At 43.1% G+C, this 22474-nt stretch overlaps 2 protein-coding genes across 2 annotated transcripts in view; one reads left to right on the top strand and one right to left on the bottom strand.

Moving 5' to 3' along the window:
• The first annotated feature begins 720 nt into the window (after positions 1 to 720).
• On the top strand, positions 721 to 8395 carry disp3 (dispatched RND transporter family member 3). The gene is made up of 20 exons (XM_053325653.1): positions 721 to 1705; positions 1796 to 2015; positions 2115 to 2251; positions 2414 to 2548; positions 3212 to 3372; positions 3548 to 3687; positions 3807 to 3895; positions 4021 to 4185; positions 4570 to 4731; positions 4818 to 4964; positions 5047 to 5183; positions 5304 to 5473; positions 5562 to 5692; positions 5967 to 6151; positions 6252 to 6378; positions 6760 to 6905; positions 7017 to 7176; positions 7321 to 7434; positions 7576 to 7748; positions 7887 to 8395. Exons 1-20 carry the CDS (start codon positions 721 to 723, stop codon positions 8241 to 8243), a joined length of 4041 nt encoding a protein of 1346 aa, XP_053181628.1. The 3' UTR covers positions 8244 to 8395.
• A 1381-nt stretch (positions 8396 to 9776) lies between these two features.
• The window catches only part of bmp1a (bone morphogenetic protein 1a), a 30340-nt gene continuing 17642 nt past the window's right edge, over positions 9777 to 22474 (bottom strand). The window contains exons 7-20 of the mRNA XM_053324756.1: positions 21120 to 21244; positions 19356 to 19471; positions 19086 to 19188; positions 18805 to 18921; positions 18251 to 18396; positions 17947 to 18142; positions 17564 to 17689; positions 16321 to 16481; positions 15969 to 16149; positions 15731 to 15856; positions 15453 to 15580; positions 14734 to 14947; positions 14135 to 14385; positions 9777 to 12452 (exon numbers count right to left, since the gene is read on the bottom strand). Coding sequence (XP_053180731.1) covers positions 12318 to 12452; positions 14135 to 14385; positions 14734 to 14947; positions 15453 to 15580; positions 15731 to 15856; positions 15969 to 16149; positions 16321 to 16481; positions 17564 to 17689; positions 17947 to 18142; positions 18251 to 18396; positions 18805 to 18921; positions 19086 to 19188; positions 19356 to 19471; positions 21120 to 21244 — 2125 coding nt within the window. The 3' untranslated portion in view covers positions 9777 to 12317. The remainder of the gene's footprint in view (positions 12453 to 14134; positions 14386 to 14733; positions 14948 to 15452; positions 15581 to 15730; positions 15857 to 15968; positions 16150 to 16320; positions 16482 to 17563; positions 17690 to 17946; positions 18143 to 18250; positions 18397 to 18804; positions 18922 to 19085; positions 19189 to 19355; positions 19472 to 21119; positions 21245 to 22474) is intronic.

Genomic DNA, 22474 nt, shown 5'->3' on the forward strand with positions numbered 1-22474 from the left:
CTTTTACACATAATCAAGATTCACTGTCTTACCTGGCTGACCTTAAAGCACTGCTCTAAAGAGAAAAGATAAATTGCTGCAGTTAGCAGGCTCACTGCCACTTGAATGCAAACTGTCTGCAGTATCTTGTGTGGAGAGGAGTGGGGGAAAAAGTGGCACCTATTGACACTATTAGTCAGAGGCTGCCCATCACAGAAGATAAACCTTCTCTTTTTCCACAACTCTATCTAATATCCCACTCGCTCTTCTTGTCAGTAATTAGACAGTTGAGATGATTTAATTTGCTGCAGAACAGACAAAGCCATGGCGGGTGCTGAAATGTAGGTAGCCACCGGTAGACTCCCTGGGTGATAATGGTTTGCTCACATTGACAGGGAGAAGAATTAAATCACATCTTTTAGCCTGTCTCACCCCCGAGATCAGCATCTTAAAGCAGGATGATTTTCTCCTTTAAGGTTTTGAGGAAGATTTTCCCCATGACTGCGGTGAGCTGCCAAAGGAATTCCTTTTGTCACCAGCTGTGTGAGGCCAGGCTTAATTCTCATGTCCTTGCTTGCTGACTTCACCTTTGGAAGTTACCTTGTCCTTCATCTTGTCAGATGTGTCAACTGCTAGTAGTTCAAACATTTATTTTGTGCTTCACCTGCCCAAGGAAAGAAAAGGTGTTGTAATAAGTGAGTGATGATCAAGTGCTCTTATGTGTCCCTGACAGGTGCCAGCATGGACATGGATGATGAGCCACTGCTGTTTCAGACGAGCTGGGGAGGGGAGGAAGAGGAGGTGGAGCAAGAGGAAGAGGATGGAGTTGTGCACGCACCAGGACAGAGCTGTTTTTCTGGGGACGCTGGGGTGTGTGGAGTTTGGAGGGCAGTAGGGTGGGTGTACACCCACTCCTGTGTAAGTGGAGTGGTTTTAGGGGTAGTTGTCGCGCTCCCTTGTACCCTGTTTGCCTACATGCTCCTCTACTGCCCTCCACTGGACATAGACCTCTCCTACAGTGCCTTTGAGGTGCATAGTCACTTCTCTGCCGAGCGCTTTGATGCGCTCACCATTGCTGTAAAAACTCAGCTGGGGTCCTGGGACAGACGTAGGCGAGACTTAAATATTGAGTCTGAGGCCCTGCAGGAACTTCTGCTAGAGAAACTGGGCGGACAGGGAGTATTCAACAGGACAGATAATGAGGAAATTAGGTCATCCACCCCTCAAAACGTCCCTTTCCAAACAAGAGATGAACATAAAAGGGGAAGTGTTGTGAGCAGAGATAAAAGGACAGCACCTGATTTGGGTCAGGAGGAAATGTTGAAGCACAAGAACTCAGATTCTAGAGAAAATGAGGAAAAGCAGATATCACGGGATGGAAATTCCACTCTGTCACTCATTAGGAGGCGCAGGTTTTCTCCCAACTACTACTTGCAGAGCCAGGCTTTGTGGAGGATCGAGCTTGTGTTTGTTGCTCAAGGGGAGGGTGATCTCAACATCTTCACGCCGGAACGTCTGCAGACAATCCATCATGTGGAGCGTTTGCTCATGCAGCACCCGCAGTTTCATCAGTTCTGCTGGAAGCCTCTGGAGGTGTTGAGGGATCTGCCACTGGGACCATCCTACTGCTCCCCTCCCAGCTCACTCTTGTCTTACCTTTACCCCAGTGAGCGAGGAGGGAAAATCTACTATGATGGTATGGGCCCAGACCTGGCTGATATTCAAGGTGAGAAAACCAGCAGTTTTTCAGGTATACAGATGACCTGTTAGAGTCCACCTCACAGTGTGGATTTGAATTGTATGTATTCCCTTGTAGGTTCTCTGAGTCTGGCCATCACCCACCCACAGTTCTACTGGTACGTGGATGAGAGTCTGTCCCCTGAGCATCTCTCCTCCTCTCTCTTACGCAGCGAGATCCACTTTGGAGCTCCTCTCCCATCCTACTACTCCCTGCAGGACCGAGCTGATGAGCAGAGAACTAACTTCAAAAAATTTGTGGTTCAATATGCTGATATCTTGGCCAAACAATCTACCAGGTGAGGAAAATTAATGTTTTGCATAATTACATTTTTTTTCTCATACTCTGAGAAGAGAGTTCATTTAATGTTATTGAATATCCACCTCCTGTGTCTCAGTCAGGTGAAGGTGCTTTATGGGGGAACAGAGCTGTTTGATGATGAGGTTAGACACACCTTCCACAATGATATGATGCTGGCTGTCATCAGCGGAGCCTGTATTACTGCACTGGTCTACGTCCTTACCTCCTTCTCTGGTACAGTATGACCTGTTCTTTTGTATTATTTCAAAATATTCTTGGACTGTTAAGTCAGTTTTATGGTAACCTTTATATATCATATATATATATATATATATATATATGTATATATTTAAGTATATGTATATATGATCCTTTGGTGTTTTCTTGTCTCTCTAGTGTTTCTGACTTTCTTCGGCCTGACTAGCATTGGACTAAGTTGCTTGATGGCTCTTTTCTTATACCATGTTGTCTTTGGAGTAAGGTACCTGGGCATTCTCAATGGAGTGGCAGCATTTGTTATTATCGGTATCGGTAAGGGGAATAAATACACCAATTCATTAAATTAAAGGAATAGTTCTAAATTTTGGGAAATATGCAAATTCCCCCTCTTGCTAAGAGATGAGAGGATGTATACCACTTATGTCTGTCTATTAAATATGAAGCTAGGTAAGCTTAGCATAAAGACAGAAAACAGGAAAACAGCTAGCTGACTTTTTCCAAAGGTAACAAAATCTGCCTAAGAACATCTCCAAAGCTCAGAAATGTACATGTTGTATCTTGTTTGTCTAATGCATTTTACAGGGCATTATGTGCTAGGGGCAGTGACTTACTAAAGTCTTGCTGTCACCATAAGGCAACCAGTGGCGGATCCAGGAAGTGACTGCGCCCTGCCAATAAATCGTCACATAATACTTGCTTGTAAAACTACATCTGCTATAGTCTTACAAGCAAGTTAACTATTTAGCTAAATAGCTTCATATTCAGCATACAGACAAGAGATAGCCCCTAGTTATGACCCATAATTTAGTGTTATCAATCTTCTCTCAATCTTTTCACCTAACTCTCGGCAAAAAGTAAATGAGTGTACAGTATTTCCGAAAATGTAAAACTATTCCTTTAAAGTGTAAAGGATAGTACATTTAGCATAATATATAATAAGGCAGCTCTTTCATTTTCTTTCTCACCATTGCTTAGGGGTGGATGATGTATTTGTGTTCATCAGCATCTTCAGACAGGCCTCTCATCTGCGTCAGCCACAACAGCGTATGATCTACACAATTAAAACAGCTGGCCGAGCCACTTTCCTCACCTCTTTCACTACAGCGGCTGCCTATGCTGCCAACACTTTCTCTCAGGTAATCATTGGAGAGAAATCTGACTGTTAAATAGGTCTGTACAATAAGTGTAAGTGACTCCTCTGCTATGGATGAACAGAAGTGCCGCTCTCAGCAGACAGCCATTTTCACAGGATAAGCACAAATTGAATGTTTCAAGGTCCTTTACATTGTGCTTCATTTAACTGACACTTAGATCCCAGCCGTGCATGACTTCGGCCTATTCATGGCCCTCATTGTCAGCTGCTGCTGGCTTTGCGTGTCAGCCCTGATGCCAGCCGCCCTGTGTATCTGGACTCAGTGTGTGGAACCTCGCGAATATACCTGGTTAAATCGGTGAGGTATTATTTCCTTACTTTTGTGTGAGATGTTATTTGTGCATGCTGTGTGACACCAGGGGCGAAATGTAATCCCTTCAGCTGTCTCTCTCTTTAAACTGCCTCCTCCCTCTAAAGTTGGAAGTTTTTGGGCCTGTCAGCGAGCCACAGTCCTTTGTCAGATGAAGATGATGATGTGGCGCTTCTGTCAGTGGAGATGGAGCCAGGTTAGATTATTATCTCCCTTGCATTGAATGGATGATGGGAGGAGAATGAGAAAATGGAATGAGTCCAGGCTGTAGAACACTGCTGTCCAGGCACCCACTAAGCTTTTCTCTTTGTTTTGGGCTAGGCTCTTGTGACACAGACGGTGATGCAGCCATTCTGTCCCTGTCATTGGAGACACCTCTGTCCCCTCCAGGGCAGCAGCATGTGGGTGTGGTGAGCACAAATCTCCAGTGGGCCCTGAAGCATTTAGTGGCAGAGCCAGCTGTGGGGCGAAGAAAGGCTGTCCTAGGTAAGATTTAATAAAAACTCTGAAAGCTCAGTAGGAGTTTGACACAGCTAAGCATAATTACAACTAAAAAAGATTAGGGTGAAATTTCTACAATTTGGGTTTCTCAGATATCGTGTACTGAGCTCTTCCTCTTTGATTTAGACATGAGGGTGACCTTAAGATCAAATAAAAAGTATTGAAGAAATGCTGTAATGTCTGTCCACCCTGAGGGGATGCAGACTGTTGGAGGAAAAGCAGAGGCCTCTCATGTAGTATTCATTCACCCTCTTGAGGGGTGACTGTAATTGATCTGTCCATACTTCTTATCTGTCCCTCAGCTGCTCTGTCTAGTCCATCAGAGACTCTACTTTGTCTTTGTTTATTGTGATCTTCTTGCTGACCCAGGTGTCTTCTTCATGGTTCTGCTGTTATCTGCCGGATGCTGCTGTCTCCTGAGGCCAGCCACTCACGCCCCCTTACTTTTCCGCCGGGACACAAACCTCCAGACTCTGCTGGGTCTGAGGAGCAACCTCAGCGGTCAAGGCATCTCCTGCCCCATGTGCTCAGGTGAAACTGCGTCCATGATTGACAGACACTCACCAGTTATCCTCAGCCAAAAAACAAAGATCTGAAATGCATGTTATATCCTGCAGGTGTGTTCATGGAGAAGCCCCATCCTCTGTACACCCACACTTCTTTATCAGGGTTCAAGTTTTCTACACATCAGCATACTCCGAGCACCACAACCTCCACTTCTCCTCGGAGCTCACTCAAACCAAATTCAAGCATCAACCAAACAGGTACAACACATATAAAATGCTCATAGTTATTTGAAACCTAATTCTTTGTATTGAAATATTCTACATGGTGCTGTCTTTTTAGGCTCTTTGCTTACAGTGCACATATCAAAGTTGGACCTTGGAGCCTCAACAACCATTTACCGCTTCTCCCTTAACACCAGCACTGCCTCCCCATGGAAGCTGTGCACCTCAGAGCAAGAAGAGGTGTCATCATTTCAGGTTAGGGAGCATTAAAGTTAACTGGATCATTTTTTTAATAATTAGCTGTGGTGTTTTGTCTCCCATCTGTGATATGAGCCACTAAAGCGGCTTAAAACTAATCTTGTTTTATCTGAATAGGCTTATAATCAGCCCTGCAGCAATTACACCACCAGAATGACAGTGTGTGTTTCACATGTGTACCATCCGTACCCCAGCTGGATGATCACATTCGGCTCATGTGACCCCCGTCACGGCTGGACGCCAGACTTTTCCTTTTATGTAGCATCATCTCCACAGCAGCACAGCAGGTGAATGCACAAATTCAGAATCAGAGCACAAGTTTGCTGGACTGTCATGTCGTTTTAGTGTCGTTTCAGCTCTGCTTTCTCCTTTTAGGAGACTGTACTTCGCCCAGCGCCGCCTCAGACCTCATCCCAGCCGAGTGTGTCTCAGCCCCCCTGGTTGTGGCATCAGCTTTGGGTCTGATGGTCCCAGGCAGGGAAGCTTTTACGCTCCTTTTCCCAGTGGTGAGTGTCAGAAAGTATTTTAAATATAATGACAGTTAATAACCTTTTTGGCACTGCATGTGTCGAACTGCTAAACTGTTTTTATTTCATTTATTCTGTCTTATGCTGCTCTCATGAAAATTCTGTGTGATTTTACTTTTTTTTTTGGGCTTCTTAATGCCACACTCTCTGAAGCCTCTGTAAAACTTTTCCACAGTGCTCCAGTTGTACAGATCTTTCCACACTGTATAAATAAATTTAGTGGTGAGATTTTTCTCTGCTTCTATTTTTAAAGATTCTTCTTCAGCTGCCAAAGGGAAATCATCCAAAACTTTCGGCTTCAACCCGTGCAGTGGCGGTGTGTGTGGCCACCCAGCAGTGCGTCCTCTAGTTGACACCGGAGCGATGGTTTTTGTTGTGTTTGGGATCTTGGGAGTCAACCGAACTGAACACAAGGACAACCATGTTATTGGAGATATGGTTGGAGTTACACGTGTATTCTTAACAACCAACAGAAATAACACAAGATTTTTAGGTTATTTTCTCATGTGGTTGACATATTGTTTAATTCTCTCCTAAGGGTAACATCATATTGGATCCAGACTTTGATATTTTCCAAGAAATGGGACATCTTTGCAAAATCTGTAAATCTATTAGTGCAAACAGTCAACTTGTGAAGCCGGGAGGAGCGCAGTGCCTGCCTTCAGGTAACACTCAAACACAATTCAGCATCAAATCACTTATTTGTTCATAATAAAACAATAATATAAGCCTCGGTTCCACTAATATAAGAAATTGCAAATTGAATATCTTTAAATTTTGGACTGTAGTTTGGTTAAAACAAGAGATTTGAACATGTGGACCTAAGTTTGGGAAACTGTGGTGGGCATTTCACAGGTTTCTTACATTTTATGCATAGACCAAACAAATCAGTGAATCGGAATATTATCTGCAGTTATATAAAGCAATATTAAGTGCCTTACTGCTAACAGCAGACAACACACCATCATATCCTGCAAGTGAAGCATACAATTCTATTAAAATAATCATATCTAGAGGATTAGAGTGCTTTCTTCTGTTCCCTCCAGGTAATAAACTATCATCTATTCTCCCTCTGCTCCATCCTGAGTGTCACTCTCTCCCTGAACCAAACTTGCTCCCGGGCCAGCTCTCTCATGGAGCAGTGGGAATGCACGGAGGAAAGGTCCGCTGGCTCTCCATGGCCTTTGAATCTGTAAGTCCATTCATCCCTCAGCTTTTTATGTTCCTGCATCAAAGAGCAGTACTTTTCAGCTCACTCTCACTTTATAAGAGCCCTAATTCTCTACATCTCTCCTTTCCTAAGACCACATACAAGGGTAAATCCTCCTTTCAGACCTACTCCGACTTCCGTCAGTGGGAGACATTCATCCAGGAGCAACTCGCCACCCTCCCACAATCCTCAGCTCTGCAACGAGGTTTCCAGACCTGCGAGCACTGGAAGCAGATCTTCATGGAAATCATAGGCGAGTGAGAAGTGGTGTGCACATTTGCACATTTGCATGACATGTGGGTTTTTCTGCAAACTGAAGAGGGATTAAAACGGAGAGAGTAAGTGAGGGCAGCCATGTGTTGAAAATCAGATAAAATAGCCTCTGTTGTATTTGTAGGTGTGGAGAGTGCCCTCTGGAGTCTGCTGCTGTCTCTGGCCATCTGTGTGGCAGCTGTGTCTGTGTTTACCGCACATCCTCTTCTGCTGCTGCCTGTGCTCATAACTATTCTAGGTAAGAAGTTAAATTGTATATTCAGGTTTGGAAGTCTTGAATTGATGCATTTAGATACTGAACAATGACTTTTAAGATTAAATATTCAGGTCTGCTTCGGGATCTTGGATGTAATTCTGAGTTTTTCTGGCTTTTGTTCAGGAGTGATCTGTCTGGTGGTGGCACTCATGTATTGGCTCGGCTGGGAGATGGGAGCTGTGGAGGCAATTTCTCTTTCTATTCTAGTGGGATCTTCTGTGGATTACTGTCTTCACCTGGTGGAGGGATACCTGCTGGCTGGGGAGACCATGCCATCTACACCTGGGCGCAGCTCGGTATGGGAGTGTAAATTCAGCAACACTTTTACACACACCTTAAAACAGTCAGTGACTAAGATTTTGGTGAGGAGTGGCCCTGATGCCTCATGAATAAAGAGGAGCGGCTCATTCCATTAATCTGTGTTTTGTTCACAGGAGCCTCCGGCCGAGAGGCAGAGGCGGACCCTGGAGGCAGTGAACCATGTGGGTGTTGCCATAGTGTCCAGCGCCGTCACCACGGTGATCTCCACAGTCCCACTCTTCTTCTGTGTCATTGTGCCTTTCGCCAAATTTGGCCAGATTGTGGCCATCAACACCGCTGTCTCCATTTTGTTCACCCTGACAGTGACTGTGGCCATGCTGGCGTGCATGGCCCCCATCAGCTTCAGCAGACCCCCCGGCGCTGTGCTGAAGTCCAGCCTGGTCGTGATGGCGGTCGTGGCTGTGGGAGCGGCTCTGTACTGGGTGGGGGGACAGCTGGGAGCGTTGACCTGGCAGTCGGTCAGCACTTAAACATAGCAGCTGTCAGTTAATTCACACTGATGTCAGACAGAGGATTTCCTCTGTACATAAAACTACGAGGCACCAATTGTAAGCACTGTATTTTCCTTCATGTTCAGGTTGAGCGTCAGATCAGTAAAATGATCTTGTACTTTACAGCACAAAGATGTCAGAATCAACTCCATAAATAGAGGCTGTTTCCTACATTCATAAACCAATTTTTTCACTTGTATTCACTAGTGGATTGTAAAGTATTAAAAAAACATAATCACCCACTAGGTATCTCTTCTTAAATATTGTGTAAATTACTTTATGACTCATAATAGAAAGTTGACCTTTCTGGGTTGGAATGAGGATTCAGTTGAGGTCATTTTTTGATCACCTTCAGCCTGGAGGCGGGGATGACATACATTGAGTAATTGTTGGGCAAAACTATCTGAGTCACAAGATTCATGAGTGTAAATTCTTGAGTTGTAACGAGCCACTGACTGTTCTGTGACCTGCTTTTGTGAACATTGGCAGAGTATCACGCTCTTACGTCCGTTACCGGTTCACATGACTCATCTATCATCTTGTGAAACATCACAGCATTTGTTTCTTTTTCGTGATTCTTAACTGAATGTGGTTTTTGAGCCACGTCTGTAAGGTTATGATGTCATTTTGTGGCCAGATTAAAAAAGTTGTACAACTCAAATTTAATACTGTGCAGTTCTGTTAAACGTAGCATGTGATATAAACATCTCAGTATGCTGCTTGCACACTTTCTCAGCTGAACTTTTGATGATGCCAGAATACACTTGCTCTGGTGTTGTGTATGCCAGTACTCACCACAAATTATCATCCTATTTTCTGATCCTGTCTTTATATCTTAGATCACGAACTGCTTCAAGGTCTCTATTTTGGTCGTCAGCAGCAATTAATAAGAGACCTCTTGCCAGCTCCTCAGGTGTACCCTCCACATGCCCTCCACCGCACTTGCAAACATTCATTATAACCCACTCTGCTCCTTCCTCTGCTCTCATACAATTTAGAGCACCACTCAAACAACCATCGACGCCGGCTTTGGCCTGCCCTGTAGAGAAGGTGAGGGCCATTTGTCAAACCACATAACACAATAATGGTTAGAAAGAGGGATTGACTCACTTTCTGCAAGAGCAGTACATTTTTATTGTGAGTGTGTGTGTGTGTGTGTGTATGTGTGTGTTACTTGTGGATGTCAAATAAAGCAGGTGCAGAAGAATCGTGGGTCTTTTCTTGTGAAAGCTCAGCACTGGCTTTCTTCTGCATTGTTATGTAACAGAGCAGTGGAGCAGGATGAGGACCTGTCACTATATGCTTACAGTCACATAATTACTCAGACGGTAGACAGTGTTACACTAGTTGTTCATTATTCATATGAAATGGCTCAGATTTAATGTTGAATTGCAGCACATCAATGTTTTATGCAGGTTTAAGGAGGTTGTCTTTAAAGTTCCTGCTCATCTTGACGGCAACAAAAGCAGAAGGATGTAAGCAATTATTTTGAGTAAAATCAGAAAGATGAAGCAGGAGCACTGAATTTATTACGTGTTGCCATTGTCAGTACATTTTCATTGTCAGTGCACAAACTTTTATAATGTGAAATGTCAGTGGTGCATTTACATTTATTATGTAATGCTACAGGGATGCTTTTTCTTAAGATGACATTCTCTTGAAAATAAAAAAGTAAGTGCAGCTGGTGTGTAAAGAAATAGAACTCCAGCAGGGTCAGTATGTTATGTTAAAGCACTTGCGTATAAACGTTTTTGTTTATCACCCCACACACACACATAGGTGGATGGGTTTTAGTGTTCAATCTTTACAGTTTATAAAATGAGAAACGTTCAAGGATTTTAATCTTATCCAGGAAGATAGTTGTAACACAGGCACACTGGATTAATACATATCCAAAATATACTTAATGATCTAAATCTACCTACATGATTGATCACATTTTTTGGTGAAACTCTGTAACTGAATGCAAAAATAAATGCATATAAAAAGGTAATGTACCTGAACCTTTTATGAATTAATATCATTTAGTCATGAATATGAAATATGTCTTGATCCTTGTTATGTGTTTATCCAAACTGTGCCCCAGCCAGACTGCAGTTCAGTTCTCTATGTGTGTGTATTTTGCGGTGCTTATTGGGTTAAGTAGAGTGAGGGCCTCAGTTTATCTTTGTGCCAGTCTGGCAGTTTTTCCTGTGCACTGCTTTGCTCCTCATGTCCTTTATGGAAAAGTAAAAGAGAACAGAAATGGAATCATTATTGAGGGAGAGTAAGGTTACATGTAGGGGAATTAATATTTAGCAAGGTGGAAATGGAAATGTTTTCTTTGACTGAAAAGACAAGTTCATCTATAAATAGTGAATCACAGATAAGATATATATTTGCTTTTGTCGCAGTTCTCAAGTTTTCGTGTTTTTTGGAAAGTTTGCTAGGTGTCCGAAAATTCTTCTGAAACTTATTTCAAACGTAGACCAGTTTTAATTCCTCTGTCCTGTATTGTTCTTCTTATTTGTACTGGGCTACAGTGAACCAGTAAACAACAAGGACTCTATAAGGAGTAAAGCTTTGTGAATTAAACTCACTCAATGCACTGCCAGGACTTGCCTAACTAAACTGACACTAAAACAAGTTTTCTACCAGTGAATACTGTGAGAAGGAGGTGAGACATCAAACATGTGGCAGATTTCTGCAAGTTCATACAACAACATACTGCTGAGTGAGAAATAAATGGAGAAAAGGAATGAGTGAGCAACGTAGTATATTCAACATAGACCAATGGCTATACATTAGAAGGCAATTATAGGGCTAAGTTCAACAGTACCTTTCCACCTTTACATTATATATGTAACTACTATGACAATAAATACCCAGGCTCATTTGGTTCTTGAGAAATACTTCATTGTACCAAGAAAAGGCATTTTCTCTGGAGAGAAATTATTTTACATCAGAACTGTAAATCAACACGGAAACATAAGTCATATCTTTATTACCCCATGTTACAGGGCACACACAATGTTCAAGTATGCCTGAGGAACTAAATGGAGCAATTAAAAAAAACAATAAAGAATAAGAGAGATAAAATGCATTTAAAAATAAGTGAACTGGCATTGCATTTCACAAAAATTCATAAGCTCATGATTTTGGAACAATTCACTGTAAAGTGCTAACTGGTTCGAGCTGAAAAAGCACATGTTCCCTTTGAAAGATCATACACATTACTTTATACATGGAGGTACAGTAATAGCCAGTCATCAGGCAAGCAATTACCAACCAGAAGACATGGACCGCATTTCATTTATTAGTCCTTTAATAAGATAACTGCTTCCTTAATTTCCTTGTTAATGGTAACAACGTGAATCTTGCCACTGGTTGCCAGGACAATGCCAATTACAAATGCTGGTGTTGTCACTGTACAGTTTTCCTTCTTTCCTTGTAATTACATGCAATTGACTGACATACAGTATCAAAATCTCAAGTCAAGTCCTTCTAATCCTTTTACGGATATGAATCCTTGAACAAAAAGGATGAGGGTGTGAGGAGAGGAGAGAATAATTGAGGAGTGCAGGGAACCCTCCCATACTCCTCCTCCTCTTTCTCCCCTCCCCCTGGATGTGGTGGGCTGGCCCGACAAAAGCAGGGATCTGTCCAGCTGATGCCTGCCTTCCTACAGGTCCTGAGAATCCACTGTTTTCCTTTGTGCCTCTCATTAGGAGGCACATTTTTAAAAAAAAGAAACAAACAAAAGAATATCTGGAGGGGACTGGGTCAATAAATTTTCCCCTACTGCCCGCCTAAAGCGGACCTTCACCCTCCCACCCCAATCCTAACCATAAAAAGGTAAAAACAAGGTGTACTGCAGAATGGCTTTACTCCTCATAGTCTGTGGGGGGAGCTAGAGCCCCTAGGAGCTGAGGTGCGGTTGGTGGTCTTGCGGCTGTTCTGTCGTGTCTGATTCATCTTGGTGGCCGAAGGTTTCCGAGCGTCAGGCTTGCGCCTCCCATGGGGGCCCCTCCGTTTGCCCCTTTGCCCTGCACGGCCCCTTCCGGCCCCCGCTGGTCACTTGCGTGAGTGCAGTGTGTCCTGGAACTTGGTGCTGGTGTAGCGGACGTGAAATCCTTTTTTGTTGATTGTATCGTCAGAGCGGAACTTGATCACAATGGAGTCACCGGCTGAGTAGATCTCCTCTGGAGGCTGTCAGGAGGGACAAAACAACAGATTCATTTGTGGCTGCCGCTTTCTGCTTCTTTGACTGCACTTCAATTAAAACTTGAAGACTTCTCACATGCTGAAACTGAGAGAAAATCAGTGACCATGATGAATTGCTTCTGACTACAGAGGACTGCTAGTTCTCTAACAGCCAGGGGCCAAGCAAGGGTACTGGACCAGGATTGGCCCTCTCTAAATTTTTGTCTGTTTTTGCCTTGTGTGTTCAGTTGAATGTTCACATTTAATGTCTGTTGCATTGTCTTTGTGTGTTTTTGTTGTGAAGCACTTTGTGACATCTGCTCTTTAAACATGCTGTATAAATAAACTTATAATGACTGTTATTATTACTACGATTCAGGCTTTGGCTGCTCCTGAGGTGAGTATAAAATATACTCTGATTATTAGTGCCAGGTGCAGCACTGGAGAGAGTTCATTTTTTTCCCCTGAACAAAGCCATTTACTGCATGGCACTTCATATATATTCTACTGTCCTGAATTTAATCAGCCAAGCTTTTTCCAATGGAACAAAAGGAAAATTAACTGCATAATGTGTGCACAGAAAATATGCAACACTTGACTTGGCTGCTTGTCAGAGTTGTGGTATCACCTGAATATTAATTCAGAACACCACACTGAAAAATAATTAGCTGGTGGAGGTGTTCAGACAGCTACCCTGTGGCTTCGACAAAGACAAGTGTGTACTGTCAGAGCAGCCAAAGCGTCTCCAACCAACTGTGAAACCTCAGATTGTTGATTAAAGCTGCCATTGAAAGATAAATAAGTATCTATATAGGTAGGGCCGTCATATGAGACTATCATATGAGATTTTGGATATCGTAATATTGTCATACGGCTTAAGAGTTGTCTTTTCCTGCTTCTAAAGGCTGCATTACATCAGTACACTGCATTAAAATAGGCCATAAGTCTTGGTTTAATGGGTAAGGGATTCAAAACACAAGAGGAAAGCCGCTGAAATGTTTCTATCGTACACCCAGAAATATGTAGACTACTATTAAACTGAAAAAAGCCCTTAGGCTAAAAGTAAGCCTCCCTGCACTATAATGAGTTTTCACCCTACTTTGGATTGAAGTGTGCCATCTTATTTCGACCCGTTTTTATAAAAGGAAACTTGATTGAGGAGCTGCTCCCGTGGGTGCTGTGGGTGTTATGTCCCCTCCAGCGAATGATTCATAGGAATGGGCGTGAGTAAAAGGCCACAGCTTATTACCGAAGTGCGTAAATGAAATCAAGCTGTTCTCTGACCTGCTGGCCTCATTGTTGCAGACTCTGGCTGCAGCATTGGCTGATTAATTCTCAGTTTCAACCCAATGCCAGACTTTCTGATAGGCTAATGGCACCCAGGGAGTGTCGGCTTGTGTCGACCTACAACCACCCCCACAGCAATACTCCGAAACCCAGAAGTGCACAGTAACTTTAACAAAGTGATTAAAGCTGGAGTATGGACTAGGAAACATGAGCACCAGGGTAGTTCACAAAGTCACCCTATTAAAAACCACTGGCAAAGGTTACTGAACAGCGGCGCTATTTCCACAACAATTGTCTAAATATTTCTGCTGTCAAACACAAAAATGTGCCGTGACAATCCAGCTGTGTTTGACAAAGAAAAGCAAATCAGAGAGTAGCAGCTGTTAAAAAAATGTTCTTACCCCCGAGCCACAGTAACGTCCCAGCCGTGGAGACTTGGTATCAGCTCCATCGAAGAGCTCCATGTAGTCATAGCCACAGTCCGCCTCCTCCTCAATCTCAAAGGTCTGGAAGATGAGCTCCACACCATAGCCCTTCTCTGCTGAGATCACCCACTGACAGTCCGAGGCTCCGGGGTAGTTATTGTCCCCAAATTGTGCATGGGAGAACAGATCCTTGGTCTTGACTTCAGCTTTCAGGCGACCGCCACACTCTGGACAAAAAGTTTAGTTGAGTTGGACACTTTGCAGCCAGAGGCCAAACTTGATAAGTACAAGTACAGCTGCTGTACTCTTGGTCTCTTGCTAATTTGTGGTTTTACAGTCATGCAGATACAAAGGACTCCAAAACATGCTCTGTAGTTAATTATGACTCATAATCATTCTCAGACAGGATGGCGAAGAGCACCCGAAGCTACATCCTTTATTTCAAAAACCTACATGAAGTTTGATATCTGAGTAACTGGCCTAAATTCAACTTAATGCCTCAGAAACATGCATGGTGTGCTGTTTTTTCAGCAGGAAAAGACACTGAATACTCTTACAAAAGCATCTAATCTTACCTGCAGTGTGAGAAGCCTCAAAGCCTTTCTTCTGCACGGAGTTATCAGAGAAAAAGCGAATGAACAGTTTATTGGCGCTAGACATGATGGGTGGGGGCTTCTTGGTACCACAGAAACGACCCAGACTTGGCGCTTTTCCATCTCGCCCATCGTAGATTTCAATATGGTCATAAGCACACTCCAGATGAGCCTCCATGTCGATCTCATTAAAGGCCTGCGATCAAACAAGATGGTGAGTGAGTACATTAAAAAAAAAGAGCTGAGTGGAAATGTATGAGATCAAACTTTAAGCTTTGAGTGTTTTTTTTTTCTCAAATCAAATTACATTGTCTTTTATTTCTCATCTTAAGAGACTTCTGTGGAGAGGCACACTCGAGTTTAAAAGGAAATGAGGTTTGCTGAAATGAAGTCCTTCATACTTTTTGCATTATTATTTGCATGGCATGTTTTGATGTTCTACGTTGGTGTCTGACATAGATGCTAATTTTCTTTCAGCGAGCGCTACATTTTAAAATAATTTGATATAGTAGACAAAAATGCATATAATAACAGAAGGGGGAGCCACACATCATCATTAGGAACAGCATAACAGATCCTGACAACAGTACAGTAAACACAGATGTCCTTGAGCGATTTAGCAATTCAACTACACACTATACATGCACACAAATACATAATTTACTAGTGAACGACAGAAAGCAGGAGGAGGTGGCACGTACGACTTTGATGCGATGGCCCGGAGTGGTGGTGAGTGCCCAGGTGCATGCCTTCTTGCTGGGGTATTTATCTGGCCAGTTGGGGCTGGTGATGATACCGTTCACGCCATTCACAGTGTGATCGCAGCCAGCTGCAAAAAAAAGACATCACTGAGTCAGCACAGACCAGCTAAGACTGCACTCAAACTGTTTTTGACACAAGGAAATGTGGGCTGAGCAATACTAATAGCTGCTCTGACAAAAAATTATATCAGGAGTACATGTGCAAAAAGGTGAAATACCTTCTTTACAGTCGTGTTTGTTCTCATGCAGCACAAAGCCACTCCTGCACTGACAGCTGTAGCTTCCAAAGGTGTTGACACACTCATGTTGACAGCCACCATTCTCCTTAGAGCACTCGTCTTTGTCTGAGGAAGCACAGAGGACACAACCTTAGTTCCCTTTGAAGACTGACAGATAGCAGCTCCAAGTGACAGAGAAAAGACTTGATGATGTCCACAAAAGTGCCAGAGGACTCACCTGAGAAGAACTGTGCCTTAAAGCCCTTTTTGGACACTGTGTTGTCTGACTTGAACTCAATGCGCATGTTGTTGTACTGAGAGGTAATAGCTTCTGGTTTCTCTGCCCCACAGAACTTCCCATGTAGCCTTGAATCTGCTGAAAGTCCACTTCGCACCTCCACGTAGTCGTACTTACAAACCTGAGCAGAGAAACAGAGCATGTGAAGATGGTGTGACATTTTTCTTTTATTAGTTTAAATTATGAAACATAAGGCTTTATTTGCTATGGGAGTGGAAAGACGATGAAATGACAGAGAGAGAACACAGAACAAACCCACCCCGCGCCGATTCATAATAACCCCAGTGCTCACGTCATTGCCCTCAGTCTCGAAGACGTCAAAGAGCAGAGTGATGCGGTACTGTGTGGGGGCAACCAGCTGCCAGATGCAGTTCTTGTTTGGGGGGTACTCTCTGGGCCAACCTGGACTGGTGATTGACCCATTCAGCTTGGTGATGAAGCCTCCACAGGCAGCTGGACAAAAAACAAGACATAGGAAGAGACAGAAAAATTGTGATATAACTTGATACAAATACAGACATGTGAACTAAAAATATACAAATGTTATGTTGCAAGCCATACAGCGACAAAAATGATGAAAGACAGAAATTAATCTTCTCTAAAATATCTGGGTACCTGGGTAAACCCGATTACTGCCTGACCTGCCTGCGAGGTCTCAGGAAAGTACTGAACCAGTTATGCAATATACAACATGTTATTACAACAGCTGTTACCCCCCCCCTCCCCTCACCTGGCTATTCTTAGCTAAAATTAATGAAATGTTTATCTGTAGCAACTGCAGTGGATTCAGTGTTGATACACGGATTGTAAAGTTATTAGATGTAGACATTACAGAAATGTTGGAATGGGTAACGTCACATTTTTAGCTATTTTTACATACAATGTGAATGTGATGCGCCAGTTTTTTAAAAGATTATTTTCAGGTGTTTTTGCCTTTGTTTGACAGTCACAGTGTAGATACAGACTACAGAGAAAGAGAAGAGAGAAGAGAGAGGAGTTACGGTTTATAATCGAACTGTGGACATTGCAGGTATGTACTGTACACCTTTACCCTTAGACTACCGATGCACCCTGAGGCACCAATTATTCTATTTTTTGTGTGTATTTACATGAAGTTATTATTATAAAATAACACATTCATCATTATTTTAGTGTGCAGTATTTATTTTCTTGACATTGCACTGGTGTTACATATAAAAAATCTGCAACTATGGCTTATACAGGTACACATGACGAACTGTAGTGACAACTGTCTTCCTCTAGAGGCAGAAAGAGGTCAGATGATCATATTGTACAACTTGTATATGCGCAGTTAAGTCTTAAACAACAACATATAATTTGAGATAGATTTTTGCATTGTTGTGACCCAAATCTTTAAAAGATAGTGCCCAGGCAGCCCAAGCATCATTGTTGGCATCTCCTCTGTTTTTTTGGAATGACTGTATTTATTGTATTTGGGTGGCTAACTGTTTAAAATGCTTTAGCATGTAAATTACATAGTAAGCAGGGCTGGTGACTTTTCTCCCTGTACTTACCCTCACAGCTGCGTTTGTCGGCAGCCAGCTCATAGCCTGGGTCACAGGCACACTTGTAGCTGCCTAGTGTGTTGACACAGCGTTGCTCACAGCGACCATTGTCCGGCTTAGAGCACTCATCCATCTCTGGAAACACAAAGATATGTTAGGACCCTTCTAGCTGGCCCCTTGGTTCCATGGCTTACAAGACAAACCCTCCAAAACAACAGTAGAGTCGGGCAAAGAGGGTCTCACAGAACCCAACAGTGCACGTAGACACAAACATCTTATAATAAACGTTATTTTGAATGATGATTTAAAACACACAGAGTGACTTCGGGAACAGGTCAGATATACAGCTGTTGACATTCCCTCCAGAGAATTTACAGCACTTAAACTCTGACCTTTGAAGAAGTTGGCAGCAAAACCGGCCTTGTTGACAGAGCCATCTGAAACGAATTTCATCCACAGCTGGTTGGAGCTGGTTTTGATGTCATCTGGCTTGTCGTAGCCACAGAAACGGCCGAGTAGAGGGCTGTTCTCAGAGTTCCCATCACGCACCTCCAGGTAGTCGTAGGCACAACTGTCATGTCTCTCAATCTGAGGAAAAATAGAGGGTCTGAGGTTAGAGCTGGACACCACAAACATCTCTAAATTAATGATGAAAGACCCTCAAAGAGAGTTTGGGAGAGAGTACTGGTGTCTTACCTCAAATGACTGAAAGGTAAGGCCTACGTGGTAGCCCTGAGCTACAGTAATCTTCCACACACACACTTTGTTGGGCCTGTAGTCATCAGGGTAGTTGGGGGACTGGATCTGGCCATTGTCCTTCTTCACCTCCCCACCACAGATGGCTACATGTGACAGTAAAAATGATAAAAACAATTGTAAAGCTCCCTCGATAGTAATATCATCAGCACATGCCTCAGAAGAAGGAAAAAAAAAACGAACCCTGTGCGCTCACTGTTCTGATTTACGCAATATGGATTAGCAGAAATGCCTCCACAACCAGCTTCCACACACACGCAAACACACATCATCCCTTTGCACAGTCTGGAAACAATGGAGCTGAATCTGAAGGCTGGCCAAAATCTGATTAATGCTGCGTAAAGTGCCTGACACATCAGCAGTTGCGGAGCCAGAAACTGTGGATATTACTGCGGCTTCTAGGCACATTGTTGGATGTGTGACCGGCCATGCGTTCAGTCAGCTGAGAGACATGCTGGAACGGTTTGGAAGGAGGTCGGGGAATAAGTGCTTACCCTCATAAACGGCAGAGAAACCTTTTCCCACCCAGTTACTGCTGCTGCGGAACTCAATCCACAGCCGGCTGTCGGTGGAGATGATTGGTTCGGGCAGCTTATCACCACAGAAACGACCTAGGTCACAGGTGAAAACACACACATAAACCAAGATTTGATTATCACAACACCTTCAATAACTCTGAAAGTCAACTGCACAGCTCTTTACTGCATAGAGGCTCCTAAAAGTATATACACTGTGAGAGGAAACTCAATGTACAGAATGATTCAGCAAAACTAACCTTTGAGAGGCGCCTTCCTCCAGTATCCATCTCTGATCTCCACATGGTCATACCAACACAAGTGACTCCTGTACAGATCCATGGAGGTGAAGTTCAGAATGATCTTAAAAACAAAGAGAGCATGATTATTGATACTGAACAGGCCAAAAGTTACACACTGCTACTGCTCGGATAAATAAAAAGTAACAAAGACACCACAGCTACAAACAGACTGCAGTGCTTGTTTTAAGGCGTATCAAAGTTGATCTGGCTTCTTCCATATGCTCATACCTTTTCCCCTGGTGTGACTGATATTCTCCAGATGCAGTGCATGTAGGCTGAGTATCCGTTGGGGAAACCAGGAGAGGAGAAGTTCCCGCTGCTGTCCTGCAGACTGTCCCCACATCCTGTTCACAGAAGCAAACACACACAGAACTCCCCGTAAGGGCCTGAGCCATGAGGCATGAGATCACTTACTCCCTGAAAACACCTAAGACACTAATTCAAACTATACAAACAGCTCTAAAGCATTTCCCCTGCAACCACGATGAGGAAACAGATGTTTGATAATAGAATTATAATCATGATTGTGAAGTAAAGGGTAGCTCTTTTATTTTCAAAGGCACATCTGCTGATAATATTGACTCACAACCCTGCGCCTCACCCCTCTCCTCCCCCACCTACTCCAGATGATGATCACACAAAGGAATAGAGATTGTGAGACACTTTCTCTGAGCATCCTCTGAAAATAAACCTGGCCCTCTATAAATAACCCAGCTCTCTGGAGGATGTGATGCATTATGTACGTGTTGGCAGTGAAAAAACAGCCTTAGCTTGACTGGCGAAACTAAGTGTGCAAGTGCCCAAAGACTTACTCCAAACACAATACAGCCTCATGGAGCAACTGAGGGAGGCTCATGCCAAGTGGGAGAAAGACGTGTTTAATTAAAGCAACTGGGAAATAATAGAAAGTAGATTTATACCTTGAATTATTCTTCTTAAGAACTCTGTTTGCACTCTTTATTTCCTCCGTTTTATCTTTACCGTGGGTTGCATTTAGTAAGAGTAAGAAAACATCTCCACGACTATTTACGTTCATTGCTTCCCACAAGGACTGTGTGTAAGCAATAAAACAAGGAGCCCTGAGCTACAAGTTGTGTGTAATAATGCTTGGCACAGGTCTGCCAGTACTAACCCATTAACAAGCACTAGCACACACGGGGGATGACAATCACTCCCTGGAATGCTACATGAATGGGAGACCCGTGGCTCTTTAAGGTTTTTTTTTCTTTTTTCCAGGAACACGTGGAGAGAATCACTACCTCATCCCCCACAATGTGCGCCACATCATCCAGTCTGTTTCTTCCTCGAGAGACAGAAAGCTTGCACAAACACATATAGATTTAAGGGTAAAGCACTACACTAAAACCGCACTGGCTGGTTTAGCTCTGGTGACCATCTCTGTGTTTATTCATTGAGCTTTGATGTGAGGCTGACAGCTCAGCTATCCTGGCCTGACCTACAATTAACTGTCTGACATCAAATCCATTCAGCAGAAGGTTCAATGTACATCTGTTAATGCTATAAATTCTGTTTACTTCAGGCACATTAAATCCTCTCTGTCCTCTCTGGAAACATAAACAATGTGAGTGTTTCGGAAAAATGCCAGGCTTATGTAACTCTCCTTAGTGTATAGCTACACTGTTTATAGAGTGCTGTGATGCTCGGACATGAGCCTTGATTCCCAAAAATCGTTTTAGACATTGTCTTCTCCAGGGAAGCTGTTCTTTTGCGTGTATCTGGGAAAAAGTGATGACAAACTTCCTGTCCCTGGGCAGTGTTTACACTCCTCCCAGCTTGGGAGTCTCGGACGCTGTAGCCAAGGAGCCACACCACATCAATAGTAGCTGCTTGGTTATTTCCACACAATGTGAGCTGAATCTAGGAGAAAGGCAGGAGGAGCTATAGACCTCTTTCTCAGGACTGTGTAGTGCACACATGCAAAAATACACAGGAAAACCCCACAGCAGACAGGATCTGTCATTTTGGTCTTACGGGAGCACTTGTAGAGTTTGCGTGCTTGTGCAATATCCCCTTTGCTCAGTCTGGTTCTCTGGCCAATGGGTGGTCGCACTCCATTCACATCATAGCGTGGCAGGATGGTGTCCAAGAAGATGCCTCTGTAATTCGGAACGAGAGACTGATGTTAATGTTGCATGAAACCCAGACAGCATGCATTACAAACCTGTTAACTATTCCAACATGCTGACACGCTACCAAAACATGATTGCTCAAGGATTTGGTGACGTACGATTGATCAGAGGAAGTCAATCAAAGTCAACATTGCTTTTAATGTTTTTTACAGGGCTGAGACTTTTAAATACCATGATGAAATTAAGTACTGCCAGTACTGACTAAACCAAACAACATGGGGTTGTCTTGTAGAAATCCAACAGTCCGGCAAGTAGTGCATGGAGATCTTATTCTTTTGAAACCACTGCATTTGTAGCCATGAAATGTCAATATTCATGTGGGATTTATGGTTTAATGTCAATATAATTAAACAATACAGTGGTCACAGATAACTTCAAATGATTTGCATCACTTAAAATGACAGCATGAATTCTTGTGCCTCCTGCTGACTTTGGCATGAGCATGCACAACCACACACATGTGAACAAAAGTGTAGTTAGACTAACTGCTTGTGCTGTAACCAACATTAGATCATTAAGACCACTTGTCTCTGATTTAGCATAACTGTTCAGGATATGATAGACACACTGATGTTATTTGAAAATACCAAATGGACGTTTTTACTCTTGATTATATGTTTTTTTTAACTCTATTACCATGACCTCCTCCATCTGCAACCAACATATTCTAACGTTAAATTGTGTGTCTGTAGGCTGAGGATCTTAAGTCATTCATTTTAATCTTTTATTTTGGATTTTAGAAATCGGATTTAGTCCACCCCGGCTAAAATCCAACAGATGGACAGTTGCAGTCACTTATCACAGTCTTCCTTTGAGGTCAGGGTCACGCAGTCTGTTTCTAAGGTTAACACTGACATCGTTCTTCACACACACACGTCTGCCCCACAGATGGAGATGAACTAAGAGCCAAAGACCTTCTCCAGAGTAACTGAGCCGCGAATGTTTGTACGTGAACAACAGCCACATTTTTGATATTTCAAAGTGTAAAATGACTGTCACCACCAAAAGGTCACACAAACATATAGATTGCTTTAAAAATGACAGTTTGTCCAGTAAGACCCTTTTCACACTGATGCCTCACTTGACACTTTGTTAGTTTATCATCTCTATTTTTCTCTAAGTATTGGCGAGCAACGGCCTGGATCCCTGGCCGTTCCCATGGTGACATGCCTATCAACGCCAGGCATGTGCAAACAG

This window comes from Scomber japonicus, chromosome 9, assembly GCF_027409825.1.
Source record: "Scomber japonicus isolate fScoJap1 chromosome 9, fScoJap1.pri, whole genome shotgun sequence".
In the NCBI taxonomy this organism is placed as follows: Eukaryota; Metazoa; Chordata; class Actinopteri; order Scombriformes; family Scombridae; genus Scomber; species Scomber japonicus.